This window comes from Alligator mississippiensis, chromosome 11 (assembly GCF_030867095.1).
Source record: "Alligator mississippiensis isolate rAllMis1 chromosome 11, rAllMis1, whole genome shotgun sequence".
Classification (NCBI taxonomy): Eukaryota; Metazoa; Chordata; order Crocodylia; family Alligatoridae; genus Alligator; species Alligator mississippiensis.
Window position 1 is genome coordinate 7,127,751 of NC_081834.1, and position 17,066 is coordinate 7,144,816.

The following is a 17,066-nucleotide window of genomic DNA, read 5'->3' on the forward strand; positions in this document are numbered from 1 at the left end:
ACACACACACGTACGCACATGTAATACCCTGGTCCAAGGAACTTGGCACTGATCACACCCACTCATTTCACAAGCCATTAAATGGGAACGATTTTTGATTACTGCCTCTTCGGCTAGATTCACACCAGCCTCTGTGATTGCAAACCTAGCCCACAATGCAAATAAATGTAGCTGGATGTCGAAGGGACCTTTCCCCTTAAGGAAGCTAATTCAGATGTGATCTAAATTGCTACCAAGTAATCACAAGTTGGTACCATCCGTGAGACCTCAGCTGTAAAACTCTAGGATTCAAACAACCGAGACAGCCTATAACGAGGAGACAATTCAGCATGACATTAAGGAGATGGAGAAGGGAAGGACACACGAAACTGAAAGACAATATCAGCACTTGGCACTCTTGTGGTGCCTTCCAGCAAAGCAATACTTTCCAAGCACAGATTAATTAGGCTTCCCCGTGCCCCTGAGAACTGATAACAGCTATCCAGCGAGCATATCGGCAACACAGCTAGCTTCCAGGTGAAGTAAAACAGATGTTCAGCTTCAAACAACACTAGGATGGAGCTCAGGACAGGAACACTGCACCCAAATGAAACAGTACAGGGACTCAGGGTAGACAGGATAGGGCAGGGGTGGGCAACATGCGGCCCGGGGGCCAGATGCAGCCTGCCAGGCCATTCTATCCAGCCTGTGGGGCCCCTAAAAAATTTAGAAAATTTAATATTAATCTGCCCTGGGCTGCCTGTCATGCAGCTCTCGATGGCTTGCTGAAACTCAGTAAGTGGCCCTCTGCCCAAAATAATTGCCCACCCCTGGGACAGGGCATGGGCTGAGCTGGTATAAATCGTCACTGCTCCACTCAAGTCTTGTCAGAACTGCATAAACAGGCTAGGCAAGGACCTGGCCCAAGGCTTAGGTGTCATGCAAAATGTCTACGGATACGGCAGAGAACCAGGACAGAGAGAGGCAGTTAGAAGGAAGCTCCTTGCTTATGAAAGTGTATGCTGTACAAACTTTGATTTAGTCTATAAGGTGCAAATCTACCCTGTATTCTTGCAAGGAACCAAGATGCCAGGCTTGCATCCTATCTGGGGAAAGCGCTGCCAGGATCCTAGGTGCAGCAGCCAGGTACTGAGCCCCATCTGACTGCCTGGTAGCAGCCCCCCATACTTGTACGGACCAGTCCTGCTCAGCTCAGGAGCGCTACCTGGGTTCTAGCACCAAGCACCATGAACACCTTTGGGGTTTCCCAGTGCTACCAGAGTCGCAGGAATTTACAGCTAGGATGCCACATGCTATTATCCTTCCAGGTGGTTATTCCACGAGGCACACAGCAACCAGCCTCCGGATCAGTATTAAAAGCATGTCAGCAGGAGGTTCACATGTGAAGGTTTCATGACTCACTGCATTCCTGCACTCAGTTGTGTAACTGGATCCCCGGGCAGGACCTAGCAAACGTAGGGAGTGGACAGACAAACCAATGGCAAGGATTCCTGGCAGGAGCCGAGCGATTCTGACGTGAAACAAGTTTCAATATGCCCAGTGACCGCACGGAAAGCAAACTCGCCAGCACGACACATGGCTGAGCCCCATCTCCAGATCACACTGATGCTTTTCCCTAGCTGTTTATCACACGCTTTACCCTGCACATGCAAACGTAAGACTGGTAGATTTTGCTAGATTTTGGTTATCATCAACCTTTTTTTTTTTTTTTTTTTTTTTACACAGCAAAGCAAAATAAAAGCTTCTGCAGAGAAAGTCAGAATCGATTACCTGGCAAATCTTGACTTTATATTGTTATAATAGTATATTAATAATATAATATTATATTAATGTTATATTGTTATAATCTTGTTTCCCTTCTTACCTTATTATTTACAGACAACTTAGCTTCTTTACTGTTATGGAGAGAAAAGCCTAGCGTATCAAATATTACTAGAGCCAGAAGTCTGGAGAACCTTTTACACTCACTTATCCTTATAGCAGATTAAAACTCTTCTCAAGGTATATGGCTTAGTATCCAACTGCATTTCTGAAGAAATGCAGATATCCAGTTTGAATATAGGAGTAGCCACTCAAAGCCTATATTCGAACCACTATTACTAACAGTCTTTCATAACTATAAAAAGATACAGCTTTAAAAGATAGAAAACCGCAACCATGCTAGAATAAATACAATACATACAGGTAAAGCAAAGGGTTCCCGGCGCTCCCTACGGTGTGAAATGTCTTTGGAAAAAGGTAAGGCAGCTGCTGAGTACAGTACCAGGCTTTGCTTCATGGTTGCCGATGAAAATCCAAAATCAGGCTGCTCCAAAATAAGCTGCTAGCTTCCACGGAGATCTGCTTACTCACTAGACAGTGTCAAACACACCTTCATCCCACACTTGTAAGGAAAAGGCTACCTCCAAAGGAGCTGCTTATGACAGGGCGAGATGCTGGAACACAACACGCAGAAAGACTATTTCTTGTGGCAGAGACATAGCTGGTTTTAACACGATCGCATTGGCATCAACAGCTCCAGGGACAAAAATCAGCTAGTGATTTTTGGAAAAGGAAATCAGAACAAGAGCAAGCAGCAAATGGCAAAACTCCTTCTCAAAAGGGATTTCTGCCTGTGGATGCACGATGTTACAGAAACACAGATCTCCTAATCCTCTCTCCGCATTTGGAACATGAAATCGGAGCGAGCGGCTGAATCACAGCTGACAGTAAAACTGGAGCAGGTTAGTCTCTGCCTTAGAAACGATGCTGATCTTAAGGATGTTTGTATCCCGGATACAAGACGTGTCAGTAGTTGGCAACACATTCATTTTTATCAACCGTGTAGCACACATTATGTAAAAATAATGGATAAATTGTCTTGGCCTAAAAACCCGAAGTGCCCCGAAACATGGGTGTATGGAAAGCTATTCCTATCTTCTTCCTACATCAACACCCTTATCTTGTGAGCAAAATTACCTGGCACACTTTGTGGTTTGGGGCTTGGATGTTGGCAGCAGCTTACCGGACTTAGAGTGCCCAGAGCTCAGACTGCTCACGAGGGCTGGGTGCCCGACTCACAAGTACTATTAAAACACTCGAGTCTATTTATGACTCTTCCAAAACAGGAGAGAAAAACAAATTGTTCCCTTTACCATTTTGTGGATCCATGTTGCCCTCTCTGCAAACGGCAGCTTCCTCAGTGCCCACGCACCAGTACATCCTGGGTTGTAGTTGTGAAGGGTCGAGACGCCACCTTTCCGCAGCATTTAAAATCATGTAGTGTTATCAAAGCCAAACGACCTTGGTCCAGGGAGAGGGCCTGAGAGGCACTGCGACTAGTCCCAGTCCAGGAGAAACACCGTTTGCCCTGTTTAAAAGCCAAAAGAGAAACAGTCAATCAGACAAATCTTTCCAAAAAAGGAACTGCAAGAGGTTTCTTCCTCTGCATGTACAAACATGGTCCCAAAGACACCACCTCCCAAAAGCACTTCCAGTGCGTGCACTGTACAAACGTGCTACACCAGACTTTGGTCAGTGCGTGCACTGTACAAACATGCTACACCACTTTGGTCAGTGCGTGCACTGTACAAACGTGCTACACCAGACTTTGGTCAGTGCGTGCACTGTACAAATGTGCTACACCAGATATAGATCAACACAAGCCTCCGGCGATGTCCCCACTCTAAAGAATGGTGCTGGCACCCAGGGTCTCTCAGCCAAATTGTCTCCTGTCTTTTTTAGGACAAGGATAAGGACATAATCATTGGCTCTGGATTAGGACAGCAGCAGTCGTGTCAGATCCTCTGCAGCCTAACAACAAAGCTGATTACTGAAACAATGCAACCCCAGGGGAGGGGAAAAATCCCTAGCACTGCTTAAAAACTACTTTCCCTCACCCCCCCCAAAAAGCATGAACATATTGAGAAGTGACAGGCCCTGTTAAGATGGGCCGGGGGTAGAAGAAAAGCACAGACTTTTCCTCTTGCCCAGAAACGTGAAAGCATTTATGTGGTGCACCAACAGCATTTTTGCAGCCACATGTTCAGGAACCTGGATCAGATCCCTGAGGACTATAAACCGGTGGTCTTTTAGCAGCCCTGGAAAAATTAAGCAGTGATCAGAACGCTAACCAGCTCCTCCTGCGAGGCAGCTGGAAGGCCTTACCTGTTCAGAGGGTAGCATTGGTAATCTGCTCTTTCAAAAAGCACCTTCCTTGTCGATTAACCTCGCCAGACAGTCACAACCTAAGCACACCAGCACAGTTTGTTCCCTAATCTTCTGCTTTCTGTTTCAGTATGTAAATTCTCTCACAAATGCAACAAGATGCTTCTGTGGGGGTTGATTTGAATCAGGCTTTCCTCATGCCTGCTATACGATGCAGGTTTTTTGAAAGGCGGCCCGCCCTAGTGCAGCCAAGCACTAATGGTTAAGCCCCATTCAAGACAGCGACATCACGAAGCCTTTTCTGGTGCAGAGAGGGGTTAGCAAATCTAAGCCGGGTCGAAACATCATACACTGCCTCCTTCACGCAATCTCCAGTCGGCCTCCACCCGGTCCTTCGCCATCGGACAAGGGTGGAGTAAGCTGGGTTAACAAAGCAGTGCAGCATCTGGCAAGTGGCGTTTCTGGACAGACGCTACAGCTGGCTGTTATTTTATGCACACGCCACCAAGTTAGGTTTCTAGTGAGCACTGCTTTGAGGTCAACCGTTGGCATCAAAGACCAAACCCAATTTCCCAAATGCTCACAGGAGCTGTCCTCTCTGCTTAAATTACAGGGCTAGCACGTTAGGCCTTCGTGTTCAAGTGGGAAAGGATTGCTCTGACACTTCCAAAGGTGGGAGAGATGCTTGGGGAGAAGCCGCTTGGCTGCAGGTAAGTAACGGTACCGGCTGCGGGAGCAAGCGTGGAAACCAATGGTAGCGTGACTGACCCGATCTGAACCATACCGGAGCCAGGGACACAATAAGCACCAGCGGGGTGGCCACAGGGGTGGCTGCACCCCGCTTTTGGGCTGGACCACGCTGCGGGAGTCACTGGGGAGTTTGTTTTTTTTTAAGACCCCCAACCACTATTTCCCTTTCATGCTCAGAGGCACATCCCTCCCCTTCCCCACCTGCCACCGCTGCTTTCCCCACTGTCCTGGAGGCAGAGGAAGGTTTAAAGCCCCTGCTGCCTGCTCCAGCCAGGCTGTGTTGGGGGGTGGGCTCTGCTGGTACAGCGATGATGGGTGGGGGGTGGGTGCCCCGCCGCCTGGTCCCACGAGAGCAGGTGTGGGGTGGGGGCTGACACCACCGCTCCTAGCTGAGCCCTGCTCCCATGCAGCCTGGCAGGAGCGGGCAGAAGCAGCTTTGAAGCTTGCACTTCCCCTAGGGCAGCGGAGAAAGGAGCCAGGGCAGGTGGAAGAGAAGGGGAAAGGGAGGGAGGGAGCGTTCCTTTAAGCCTGGAGGGGAAGGGGGGAGTCTGACGTGCTTTGGGGGACTTACAAAAAAGTCCCCAGCGTCTCTGGTGGGGTTGTCTTTGCACACCAGTGGGTGGGGGGAGGAGGCTGGGAGCAGGGGGTGCAGCCACCTGAGCAGCATGGCCAAATCCTGGATTCACCCCGATCGATCTTCCTCTTTCTTGCCTGGGGACCCTAGCAAGATCAGAAGCTGTGGTGAGGGTGAATATGTGACGCTGTGCGAGATCACCCAGTGGTCACTGCACACACCACCACCTTTGCTTTGCTCTTTTAAGAAAGCCTGGAACAAGGCAAAAATATTTGCCAAATCACTGAACGTGGCATCTGCAAAACTACTAGCACCGAGGACCATCTTCTCCCTACGGCGCCTACTGATGTCTCAGGTTTAGAAGGTATGCGTGGGGAGGGTGGGAGGCGGCACTGCCACAGTATTGGCAACATCAAATAAATCATCCTCTACAACTCCGCTGAGGAATTACAGCAAGGGTGAATACGTCCTCTTGCAAAGCAGAGACTGGCCCCACAGCCCCCCCGCAGCAGACATCCAGTCTTACGTGACATTTTCCTCCCCCTAAAACAATGTTAGCAATCATGGGGGGGGAAAAATTAGATGCCATGCTGCAACTTGTGTAGTCTGCAGTGACCACTAACTGCAGGTGGGTGAAAACTGCCCCGGACACAATTTCCAAATGTGCCACTAACTCCCTCGCTCTGCCCCATGGAGACCCCGCAGGAAATCGTTCTGGAATACATGGTGCGGAAGAAGTCAGTTTGCCCCCGTCCGAGGCCAGGAATACAAACCTGTCCTCTCCGTAACTGCGTTATTGCAGAAGGCAATGCAAGGCAGTGCTAAGGTGATCCAACCGCACATCTTTAAACTCTCCCACCTTTGAATTTCTTTTCAGCATGTGCCCTGAATTTCCCAGGTTACTGATCGGGGAACAAGATGCAACATCCCTGTCATGTTTTATACCTTTAAGTTACTGCTCCATGTCTCAGCTGTGACATAAGGTTTTCTCTTGAATACGCAACAATAACCAGTGGATGTTGCCCAAGGTGCTGCAGTATCCACTCTGCCAGATTAAAGCAGGAAGCGATATATTTTAAAGCAGATTTAGATGCTATTTGCAAGCTTCCCAATTTCTCCTCGGAGACTTCCTGGCAGGCAGACAGCTTGAGTTCAGATTGAGTCCAAAGTCCAGGAGGCTTTTAAAAATAAATAGCTTTGCATTCCCAGCTTCTCCGAGCAATTCACAACGGTTAACTAAGCCTCTCCATAACACTGGCCCTCTGTGCCATACCCACGTTATAGGTAATCTGGGGCATGCCTTGCCTAATATCGCTCACCAAGTCCAGGCTCCAGAGCAACATCAGGAGGCCCCTGCTTAAACCGTCAGATCTCACTGCCTTCCCAAACAATGTCATGCCCTCTTCGAAGCCAAAGATAGAGTTAAAGGCATCTTACAATGGGCACTAACATGGGGTAATGAGGTGGATGAACAAACCAGCCGACCGAGGGCTCATCGGATGACTGCAGAAGGCAGGATGAAGCCCCACGCAGAGAAGTATTTTCCAAGAGAGAAGGTAAATTGGTGCAATGTTAGGGCAAAATCTCTGCTACATCTGTCAACCTCAGACCTGGATTCGATGGCTCCGAAGGTCCCCTGAAGTCCCGGGTTCCTCGTGGAACACCAGGAGCTCCCTGCCGAAAGACCGTGGCACGAGCTTAATTCATCCCATAAAATACTGGCAGCCACTAGCACCGCTCCTGCCACGGGAGCAGAGACACAATGAAAAGTAACCCGCCCTGGGCCCGTTCAAGGAAATAACAACCAAGATGCAATGACTTGGGAATGCTAGCAAGCCCCTTGTGTCGCCTAGCCTCCTGTGTCACAGCAGCAGAGAGCGGATGCTGAAAAGGAGAGTGAACGGGGATGCTTTTTTCCACCGCTCCTCTCGCTTGCAGCCTCCAGCACTCAAGCTCCAGGAAGCCCTGATTCAGAAGCCTCACTCCCAGGCTCTGTGGCTGCTGATTCACCTTCCCTCCACGAACGCCTCTGGTCCCGTTTTGAATCTGGCTGAACTGCCCTGGTTAGCGTAGAGACGCAGCGCTGAATTAATCACTGCTTATGGGGCGCTCCGAGATTCGTGCGAAAAGTAAAACCAGGGGTTATCAATTGTCACTGCTCTGCACCACGAAAAACTCCAGAGCAGGGCCAGGGGTTACTGTAGAGGCTACTGGATACAAAGTAGTTTCCCTTTGTATTTAAAGGATTTCCTTTCCACTGCCAGCTTTTAGGAAGTGGCACCTGGTAGGAGCCCAAACTTCGGCTCCCTTTGAACGGACGCTTGCTGCGGACGACACCCACCCACCCAGGCTGCTCTGGAGCTCTTCCCCTTCCCGCAAACTCTGCCCCTCATCTCGCTCGCTCCTCCCGCGCTGCAACAGGCTGCGCCGGCCCCGGGCCTGCGGTCCTGCCAGGGCGTCTCGGGCGTCGCCTGGGCGGCCTCGCCGATCTGGATGGACTTACGGGTCCCTTGTGCACCGGCCGGCTCCCCGGGACGCGGGCCCGCGCCTTGGGCACCGTGCGCTGCCGCTGGAACGACGTCCAGAGGAAAGGGACGGATGCTGCAAGAGGAGAAAGGGGAGTCAGCCGGGGGGTACCTGGGGGCTTTGGAGGAAAGCTCGTTTTCTGGTTTCCATCCAGAAGAGCTTTTGTTCCTGGCTCTCCGCGCACCCCTGCGTGACACCCACCCCGCGCTGTCCCCCCAGGGGCCCCTGCTCCGCGCGGCAGCCGCCCAGGGCCCTGGGGGCAGCTCTGCCCTGCCCTGCCCTGCGCCGCCACCCTCCTCCGCAGCGCTCCTACCTGCAGCCGCGGCCGGGCAGCCGGGCGGCGCGCCCACGGAAGAGCCCCGCTTCCTCCCCGCCGCGCCGGGCCGGGCCGGGCCGGGCCGGGCCGGGCGTGTCCGCCGCACGTCGGCCCGCCCCCGGCCCGCCCAGCACGGCCCGGCGCGCTCCTGCTCTCTCTATTGCCCGCGCGCACACTTTTTCTATTGCACACACGTACACACAGACGCACAAATTGCCTGCATGCACACTATTGTGCACACTCACACGCTATTGCCTACACACGCACTTTTTCTATTGCGCACATGCACACACAAATTGCCTGCATGCACACTATTACACACACATACACTATTGTGCACACTCGCACCCTATTGTCTACACACACACACACCTTTCCTATTGCGCACATGCACACACAAATTGCCTGAATGCACAGTATTACACACACACTATTGTGCATACTCACACACTATTGCCTACACACATTTTCTATTGCGCGTATGCACACACACGTTGCCTGCATGCACACTATTACACACACATACACTATTGTGCACACTCGCACCCTATTGTCTACACACACACCCCTTTTCTATTGCGCACATGCACACACAAATTGCCTGCATGCACAGTATTACACACACACTATTGTGCATACTTACACACTATTGCCTACACACATTTTCTATTGCGCGCATGCACACACACGTTGCCTGCATGCACACTATTACACACACATATTGTGCACTCGCACCCTATTGCCTACTTTTTCTATTGCACACGCAAATTGCCTGCATGCACGCTATTACACATACATACACTATTGTGCACACTCACACCCTATTGCCTACACTTTTCTATTGTGCACACACACAGATTGCCTGCATACACACACATACACTATTGTGCACACTCGTACCCTGTTGCCTACACTTTTTCTATTGCGCACATGCACACACAAATTGCCTGCATGCACACTATTACACACACACAAACTATTGTGCACTCACACACTTGCCTACACACATGCACACACTTTCTGTAGTGCCCATACACACACATGCACACACACTATTCCATGTGTACACACTGTTTCAGTCTCTCATCTGTGCGCACACACTCGATTACCCCCGCACACACCCACTCTATTCCTACACGTGTCTACACACCATCTCAGTCTCTCATCCACACACACACTTTATTGCACAATTACCCAGCCAAGCGTACCATAAAACGTAGACCAGCTACACTTGCAACTGATCTCTCCCACCTTAAAACACTCCAATCAGGTATAAAGTTATTGCTGGAAAACCTTTATTTCCACCCCCCATTCAAGGTGCACGTGTAGACAGAGGTGGGTGGGGAGACCCCAGCTGCTGCCACCTCCAGGGCGCTGGGAGATGGCAGCCAATGTGATCTCCCAGCCACAGGGATGTGGAGGTGCTCCACGCACCCGCATGCTGCCCCCAGGGTGCAGCTGGGACCCCAAATCCCTGCAGCTGAGGGAGCTCGGTCCCAGCTGCACCACATCAGACAGCTCTCCTGGCAGCCTCCACTCCCCAAATCCAACTGCTACTGTCGTAAGAGCCAGGAGGAGCAAGGCAAACTCATCTCTGTTCTTAATCCTGCCCTTACCCAGTCTCTTACTCATTGCCTTTTCTTCTACCCCCTCAGGCCTCCGTCTTTCCCTGCTTGAGACAGGCTTATAGAGACAAATCCCCACCTGCAAACTCTTTCTGCAGCAGGTTTCTCTGAAGACACAGAATAAAACCAAGGACCCATCTCTGTGCTGACAGACTGATGTAGATAAGCACGAATTTTCTCCAGATGCTCAGCTAAGATGCGCTCTTAATGGCAACCCCTTCTTCCTGCGTTGCGTTCCCACGAGTCTGCCCACGTCTGTAGAGCAACACGGCAACAACCAACACCCCACTAGCAGTCTTAGCACTTCTCTGGCTTTGGGCTTTATGCCCTTTAAATCAGTGTGGAGTTGTAAGGCTGGGTCTCCACTCCCAAACTATGCCCACTTCTGCCAGGCGAGGACGTAGACCACCTTGCAGATGGAGAAAGGCTGGAGCAGCCCCAATCCTAGCCTGCTGTCAATAGGACTAGCAAGTAAGGCCAGCAGGATTTGACCCCACAGGGGGCAAGCTGGTTGGAAGAGCTGTCTTATTTCACTTATACAGCACTGGCCCATGCCAACGCATTTCTGCATTGGCAGAAAGTGCCCTGCTCACCCACGCTGGTAATCCAGTATCATCGTGGACACGGTGCTCTCCGATTGAAGGTAGTTCAGTGTTCGGTTGTCCCTTTTGTGAGCTCAGCACGACTTTCTGCTCTTGGAAACCCGCTGGGGAAGACTGGATACCAGGGGGACAGACAGCACGCGGTCTCAAGGAGACAGGCTGCTGCTACTATAGCACAACAGGGGCATTTTGTTCTAGGAGCAGGAGCGCTTGACCCATCTACAACGTTCAATTCTGTTGACAATGGCCCAAATTCAGACTGCGTGAAGGGCAAGGAGGGGATAACCAGCAAGTCAGAGCCTAAGGAAGTCAGGGGAAGGTCTTAGGGAGCACAACAGCCTCAGTAAAGGACATAAAGCTTATCTCAAGGCAGCATTTGGCCTGATAATAGGACAAACTCCAATATCTTCTAATACAAAGGGAGCCACACTTACCTTTGGGAGTGAAATCAGATTTCCCCCCCGTACTTTTTTACTGGGCAAGATGTTAAATGTCACACCTATAATCTGTACCACAAAGTTAACCATTTTTATTAAAACTTGAAAAGCTAACATTACAAAAAAGATACCCAATATTCTATATTATATACATGAGGTTTAAAACTTAGCATTTCCATGTACCTTCAGCTATAAAAATACATTAGAATAACTGTAACCTAGTTTATATATTTATATATATATTTAAAAGTAGCATTTCATATAAAAAGCATTACTGTGCAATGGAAGAATATATACCCACTCGTGGGTCATTTTAAAAGTTAGTATTTACTGTTATTAGATATATAATTTAGAAAATTCAGTGTGTCAAGCCAAACCCTGATTTATACAATAAGAGAATACATTACTAAGTCATTTATTTTAAGTTGATAGGAAAAAAGGAGGAAAGATGAAATGTATATATTTATATATATACACACACACGTATTTTATATATATATGTATAAAAACCATACTAAAAAGAATATGGTGACATCTGAAAACATACAATTTCATTAAGATGTTTGTCAAACGAAGAAATACAGAAAGCTACATTGATTACTAATCTTCTTGCCTGACTTGATCACATACTTGCCTTGTGTCTAGTTCTAGCTTTGGATGCTAAAAGCCCATTCACTAAGCAGTGGTGAAAATGATTTCTGAGGGAGCGCTCAGGCTTCCTTGCTACACATTGCAAAAAACAGAAGACTATTTACAGTTTTCCCATTTGGACTTTCGGGGAGGAAGGAGGAAGTCTCTCTGTTTCAGGGAGAAAGATTCATCTGTGGATATCCTGCCTCACAGGAGAAAAGATGCTCCCTAGCATACAGCTACTGGGGATAGGTCATTGATAAGAAGTTAAAGTGTGAAAGCCTCATTTCTTTCAAGGCTTGCTGGCTCTTAAGGAAGGTCAGGTCCAAGTAAACCGGTCTCCCAGCATAGCAGCGTGGGAGTAATTCTTAATTACGTTGGAGGACACGTATAGTTTCTTGCTCTGGCCTTGCACTGCCATAGCGAGCCTGCATTTCCATTTCAAGACCCTAGTATTTGACACTTGCTATTTAGCCACCTGCAGGACTCCCACCGACACCTCGGGGTCCTCCTCATCAGTGCTGCGTGGAAGCCAGCGGGGCTCTGACAGTGTGTGGGTGCAGTGGTTGCCCATCAGACTTTCCTTACCTTCACTCTTAGTCAACGGTTCTCTGGGAAGCCTCTCCAGAATAGGCAGTTCAATCAGAGCATCCCCTGCCCCCTAACCAAAGTCCCATCTTGGGCAGTGCTATCCAGTTTGGGGCCTCTGGAAGTAAGCTCACACCACTGGCAACTTCCCTTCTCACCCTGGGCTTTCAGACAAGGTGCATCTCAATCAGGTTCTTCAATAGTATCCTCCAACTCAGACCCTGGAGGACCAAGCCATGGAGCTACCAAAGGATCAGGTCCTCTCTCTCTCAAAAACATACTGGGAGTTAAACATGAGAGTCCCAGCCTGGGAGCAGTTTCTCTCTCATTGTGTATTTTGAAGAGTCTAGTTTAAGCTACATTCATTGGGGGTATGGGGAGGGCAGGGGAAGGGGAGCTTTCTAATTTTGTTCAACCTCAAAAACAGATCTGGTTGAACAAAATGAACCTCGCGCATGGGAATCCAAAGGACAGCGAAAGAAGCACAAGGCAAACTAGGCTGCCTTTCCATCTTTCCTCTCCTCCGAGAAGATTTCAGCTCCAGTTTCCATTTTCCCCTCAGTGGTGACGTCACTACGGTAGATGCAGTGCAAAATCCTCTTGTGAAAAGTGCCGAAGTAATGACTTGTGATCTGAGCGACTCTGGAGCCAGGTGGATTATGGAGTCAATGACTTGTACTCTCAGCGCCTGCAGAGTGCGTGCACCAAGAGACAGGCAGCAAAGAACACGTGGATCTTAAGCCTGTGAAATCCTGGCCCCGTGGAAGTGTGTAAGAAAACTCCAACTGATGTCACTCAGGGCCAGGCTTCCACCTGCCTCAAGGTTGCATGTGCATGAGAGAAAGCAAAGGTAACTCTTCTGATAAAAGTGCTTCAAAACTCCCATGCACACACAGCCACGCTCCCCCCGACAGCAGGAGATGGGCTATCGTCTTCGCACCTGACAGACTCCTTTGACTTCAGTGGCATTGCTCCCACTACCAGCAGGAGCAATGCCAATTGAGTCAATGGAGCTGTGTTCATTTACTCCAAGTAAGGCCCACATACGTCAATGCAGGAACAGTCCACGTGAACAAAGCCCAAGGTCTTTCAAACATGATCTGGGCAAGTAATATTGCTTTCAAGGGCACCGTTTGATAAAAGCCGACTCCCTGTAATGCGGGATGTCTGGAATTTTGGTCACGGGTCAGACAGAGCTCGGGATCATCTGTCGAGGGCAGTGTCCTGGAAAATGAGGGGACAGCAAATGTGTCAAATGCAATTTTGAAAAGCCAATTGGCAAGCACCTCTGAGCTCCTCCAAAAGAGAATAGATGGAAAGTTTCCTTGAAGCAAGTGCTGATTTCTTCTTCCTTTGCCCACGTATTCTGAACACGTCCCCCATGTGTGTGCATCACATTCAGAGCGTCAGCAGGATGAGGCCGCCTACTCTCTCAATGATTCTTCTGGGAGAGTTTAATGGTGACAGTTTTCACCTCTGTATATTCCGCCAAGGCATATTCACCACTGGAAGAAAAGGGGAGCAGTGAGATTATTTGACATTTTAACCACCAATGCCTGCTAGCTGGGCAGATTAGTGCGACAAGCTTTTGATATTGCTCTGTGCATCTAAGCAGTTGGAGCCCTATATATCTAGGGGACAACCCTCTCCCATGTTCCACCACGATCCTGAAGGTCAGCCAAGTGCAACCTCCAGCAAGTACCGTATGTGAACCAAACTTGCTTAGCAAAAACACATGTGGGGTTATTCTCGGTAGTAGCCCCTCAGCTCTGGAACACCTTTCCTCTTGAGGTCAACTGGAAACTGAGCCTGGACATCCTCCAGAAGTGCTACAAGACCTGTTTATCTGGGCAAATGTTTAGCAGGGAAGGTTAAACTGGTGGATTGTTTGGGAAGTTTCCACTATACACTTTTACCTATTTGATTTCATGTATCATATGCTTTTATAACATTATTTTGTTGGCTTTTTTTTCTACTGCAAGTCCCTCTGGGAAGGGTGCCATATCAGTCTCACATTCACACTGGCAGTTTAGCCACAGCTGTGCCATATCTTGGACGGGCTAATTAGCAGTGCTGGGTGCCAGAGCCAATTAACCTGCCTGTGATGCCATACAGACCTGGCTACCTTGTTTCTATTTTAAATGGGGCAGCAGCCCAGCATGTCTGAGGGCACTGCTTGTGCAGTTCGCTTGCCGTGTAGATGTGCCTAGTGAGCTGGATTTAAAATCAGACTCTTGCAGATCAACACGTGCAAGTAGACAGGAGTCCAGAACCAACAGAGCCCTGCTGATTTCCCCATAATGAACACAAAGAATTTTTTTACATGCTGCAATATTTCGTGCAGATATTCCAGTGACTGAAGTTAGTGCCTGCTAAACGTCCAGCTTAGCTGACTGATGGCATTCAAGGCACGTGTAGGGATCGTATAGAAGGAATAAAGTTCTGCATATGCACAATTACTGTTGTGCAGGCAATGGCTAATACTAACACTTGCTTTATTAATATAAAATAAGTGTGTGTGCACACATACATCTATATCAATTAGGGGAGCACAGTACATTGTTCAGCATTTATTTCTGCAGAAACATTAACTGGTTGACAGATGCATCTATTAGGTCCTATCTCTGTCTGTTGGAATTTGCCCCTGGCCCCCATCCCTACCCACGGGATACAGCCCTGATGAGATGACATCCAATTTGGCAGGCTCTCAGGCAAAAGACAAGTTCTCTCATGGCATTTTTTTTGGGGGGGGGGGGGGAGTTCATTCATCTTGATTTATCAGTCAGAACAAAGCACCTACATTCGTTTCTATTGCAAAAGAACCCCAATACTGAACATGGCTAAAGAAAGCAAACTGGAGTTGGCATTAAGAAAGTAGAGTTAGTAGTTCGAGCAGAAATTGGGCCCTTTTGGGAGTCCTTGAACAGGGCAATTTCAAGTAGCCTCTTTTCTGTCTGTACAGAGACAGCTCACCCCTAAAATACAAGTCAGCTCTGCCATAAAGCTTGGAGTGCTACCTTGAGCCAAAATTGTCCAAATTCGGCTGTTGGAGTGATCATGGGACCAGCGTACATCTGTCCTATATTGTTCCAGAGGTTCTAGTTAAAACCAAACGGCTGTGAGATGTGAACGTGCTGAATCTGCACGTGTATATCTAAAGTTACTTTGTTGAATCTGTTAATGCCAATGCGGGCACAGCTTTACTTTAAGTTTACAAAACACGCGGTGCCCGCCGATTTGGCAGTGCTCTTTCCCACCCTTGTAGCTGGATTCATGTATTTTTGAAGGCCCTGGGGCAAATACAATGAACAGGATTTGCCACGGCTTCAAATGAGGGCACGGAGAACTCCTTTTTTCTGGCAGGTTCTTCAGACAACAAAAAACTACCCTATAGCCTGGGGCAATAGACACCTTCTCAAGCCTTAGGATCCAACAGGAAGCAAGGAAGTAGGCTTCTTCAAGAAACCACAGCTGAAGTGCACTAGTAGGGAAAAGATGTATTAAACCCCCCCCAAAAAACAAAAAACCCCAGCACGCAACACAAGCCGTATAAAAACCACAGACCCAAACTTACAGTTCTCTGCCGTTTCCTGACATTTTAAAGCCACCAAAAGGAGCTTGTGCATATAGGGCATTGTAGCAGTTGATCCTGTGGCAAAATAGAATATATCCAATTAAACAGCTGAATGGTAAAAACACACCTGCCTATGCTTATTAGTATCCTTGCTCTGGCCTGACATGCACTACAAAGTACACTAGTTTTTATACCTCACCCCTCCCAAATAATTTTTGGTCATTTTGGCCATCACTAAGCCTCAGGAGGAAAAAAAGCACGGCGTTTAAGAAAGACAATTCTCTACAAGGACTTGTGAGAGTCAGCTGTGACTTCCAACCATGACCAGCTAGATGCATTTAAATGCATTAAGCTGTGCTTTTGCTAGGTTCAAAGTCATGCCTAAAACCATGTTTTTTAAACCCAGTCCATTTCCCAGTTCAGACAAGCCTTCACTTCCCCAGCGGTACTGCTCAAAATGCATACAGCAAGCAGTTGCAGTGTATGAGACATGTCTGTGTTGACTTAAGTGTTATGGAACGACCTCCCGAGATCCCAGTTCTTCAGGACAGAAGTTGTGGGGGGATTACGAAGAGTGAAATCCTAGTCACGACTTTGGTACCCAAGTAAAGTGAACAGGTTTGCAGTTGTACAGCAGGAAGTGCAATGAAGGTCATCTTCAGAGGCAAAGTTCCCATTTTCAAGCCATTATTCTTACCAACGCAATCCAGCTGCCATTCTTGCCCTCCCCGCAAGTCAGCACCAGGAGCTAGTGTCCTAGTCGCCCACCCCTACTTACACTATGAAATATGGAGCTGGGGAATCAGGAGGCCTCTATTAAAGAACTGATTCTAAGTGCTTTTTATTTATTTTTTAAAAAGTCTTTTCCCCATCAGCATCAGACCCCAGAAGGAAGCCTGACCTCCTTTGCCAGAATTTCCCCCCCAGGTTGTTATATATAACTCTTCTAATGTTAGAAAGGAGTTTTGCAAACAAAATGCAGACTTGCTTCCCTTAAACGGTGAAATGATGCCATCTACTGCCCATAGCAAAGTGCTGCATGGCTCATGCTACAGGAAAAAAAAAAATCACTTTAATGCAAAAGGTCTCAGGGCCTCGTCACCTGATAATTTCAGGTGACTTCTGGAGCTCTTATCCCCTGGACTGGCTGCATATTAACACCTTTTAAGTGGCTTAAAGTGCTCACTATTTAGTTTAACATTACACCATTTCTAATCCGCCTAATTTTGTTCCTGCTGCGTGAACTTGTGGCTACTCTACAGGTTTCGCACTCAAGTTAAAGTCCTCCAGCATCCCAG

The 17,066-nt window shown here is 48.4% G+C and overlaps 2 protein-coding genes across 4 annotated transcripts in view; both read right to left on the reverse strand.

Moving 5' to 3' along the window:
- Positions 1-8,409, reverse strand: part of LRRK1 (leucine rich repeat kinase 1) — a 96,500-nt gene extending 88,091 nt beyond the window's left edge. The window contains exons 1-3 of one of the 2 annotated variants that reach the window (XM_019477578.2): positions 8,310-8,409; positions 7,974-8,071; positions 3,135-3,349 (exon numbers count right to left, since the gene is read on the reverse strand). In XM_019477578.2, coding sequence (XP_019333123.1) covers positions 3,135-3,258 — 124 coding nt within the window. In that variant the 5' untranslated portion in view covers positions 3,259-3,349; positions 7,974-8,071; positions 8,310-8,409. The remainder of the gene's footprint in view (positions 1-3,134; positions 3,350-7,973; positions 8,072-8,309) is intronic. The other variant, XM_019477579.2, reaches the window with a different exon arrangement.
- A 2,639-nt stretch (positions 8,410-11,048) lies between these two features.
- The window catches only part of ALDH1A3 (aldehyde dehydrogenase 1 family member A3), a 50,273-nt gene continuing 44,255 nt past the window's right edge, over positions 11,049-17,066 (reverse strand). For both annotated transcript variants that reach the window (XM_014605951.3, XM_019477697.2), the window contains exons 12-13: positions 15,769-15,843; positions 11,049-13,699 (exon numbers count right to left, since the gene is read on the reverse strand). In XM_014605951.3, the coding sequence (XP_014461437.1) occupies positions 13,627-13,699; positions 15,769-15,843 (148 nt within the window). In that variant the 3' untranslated portion in view covers positions 11,049-13,626. The remainder of the gene's footprint in view (positions 13,700-15,768; positions 15,844-17,066) is intronic.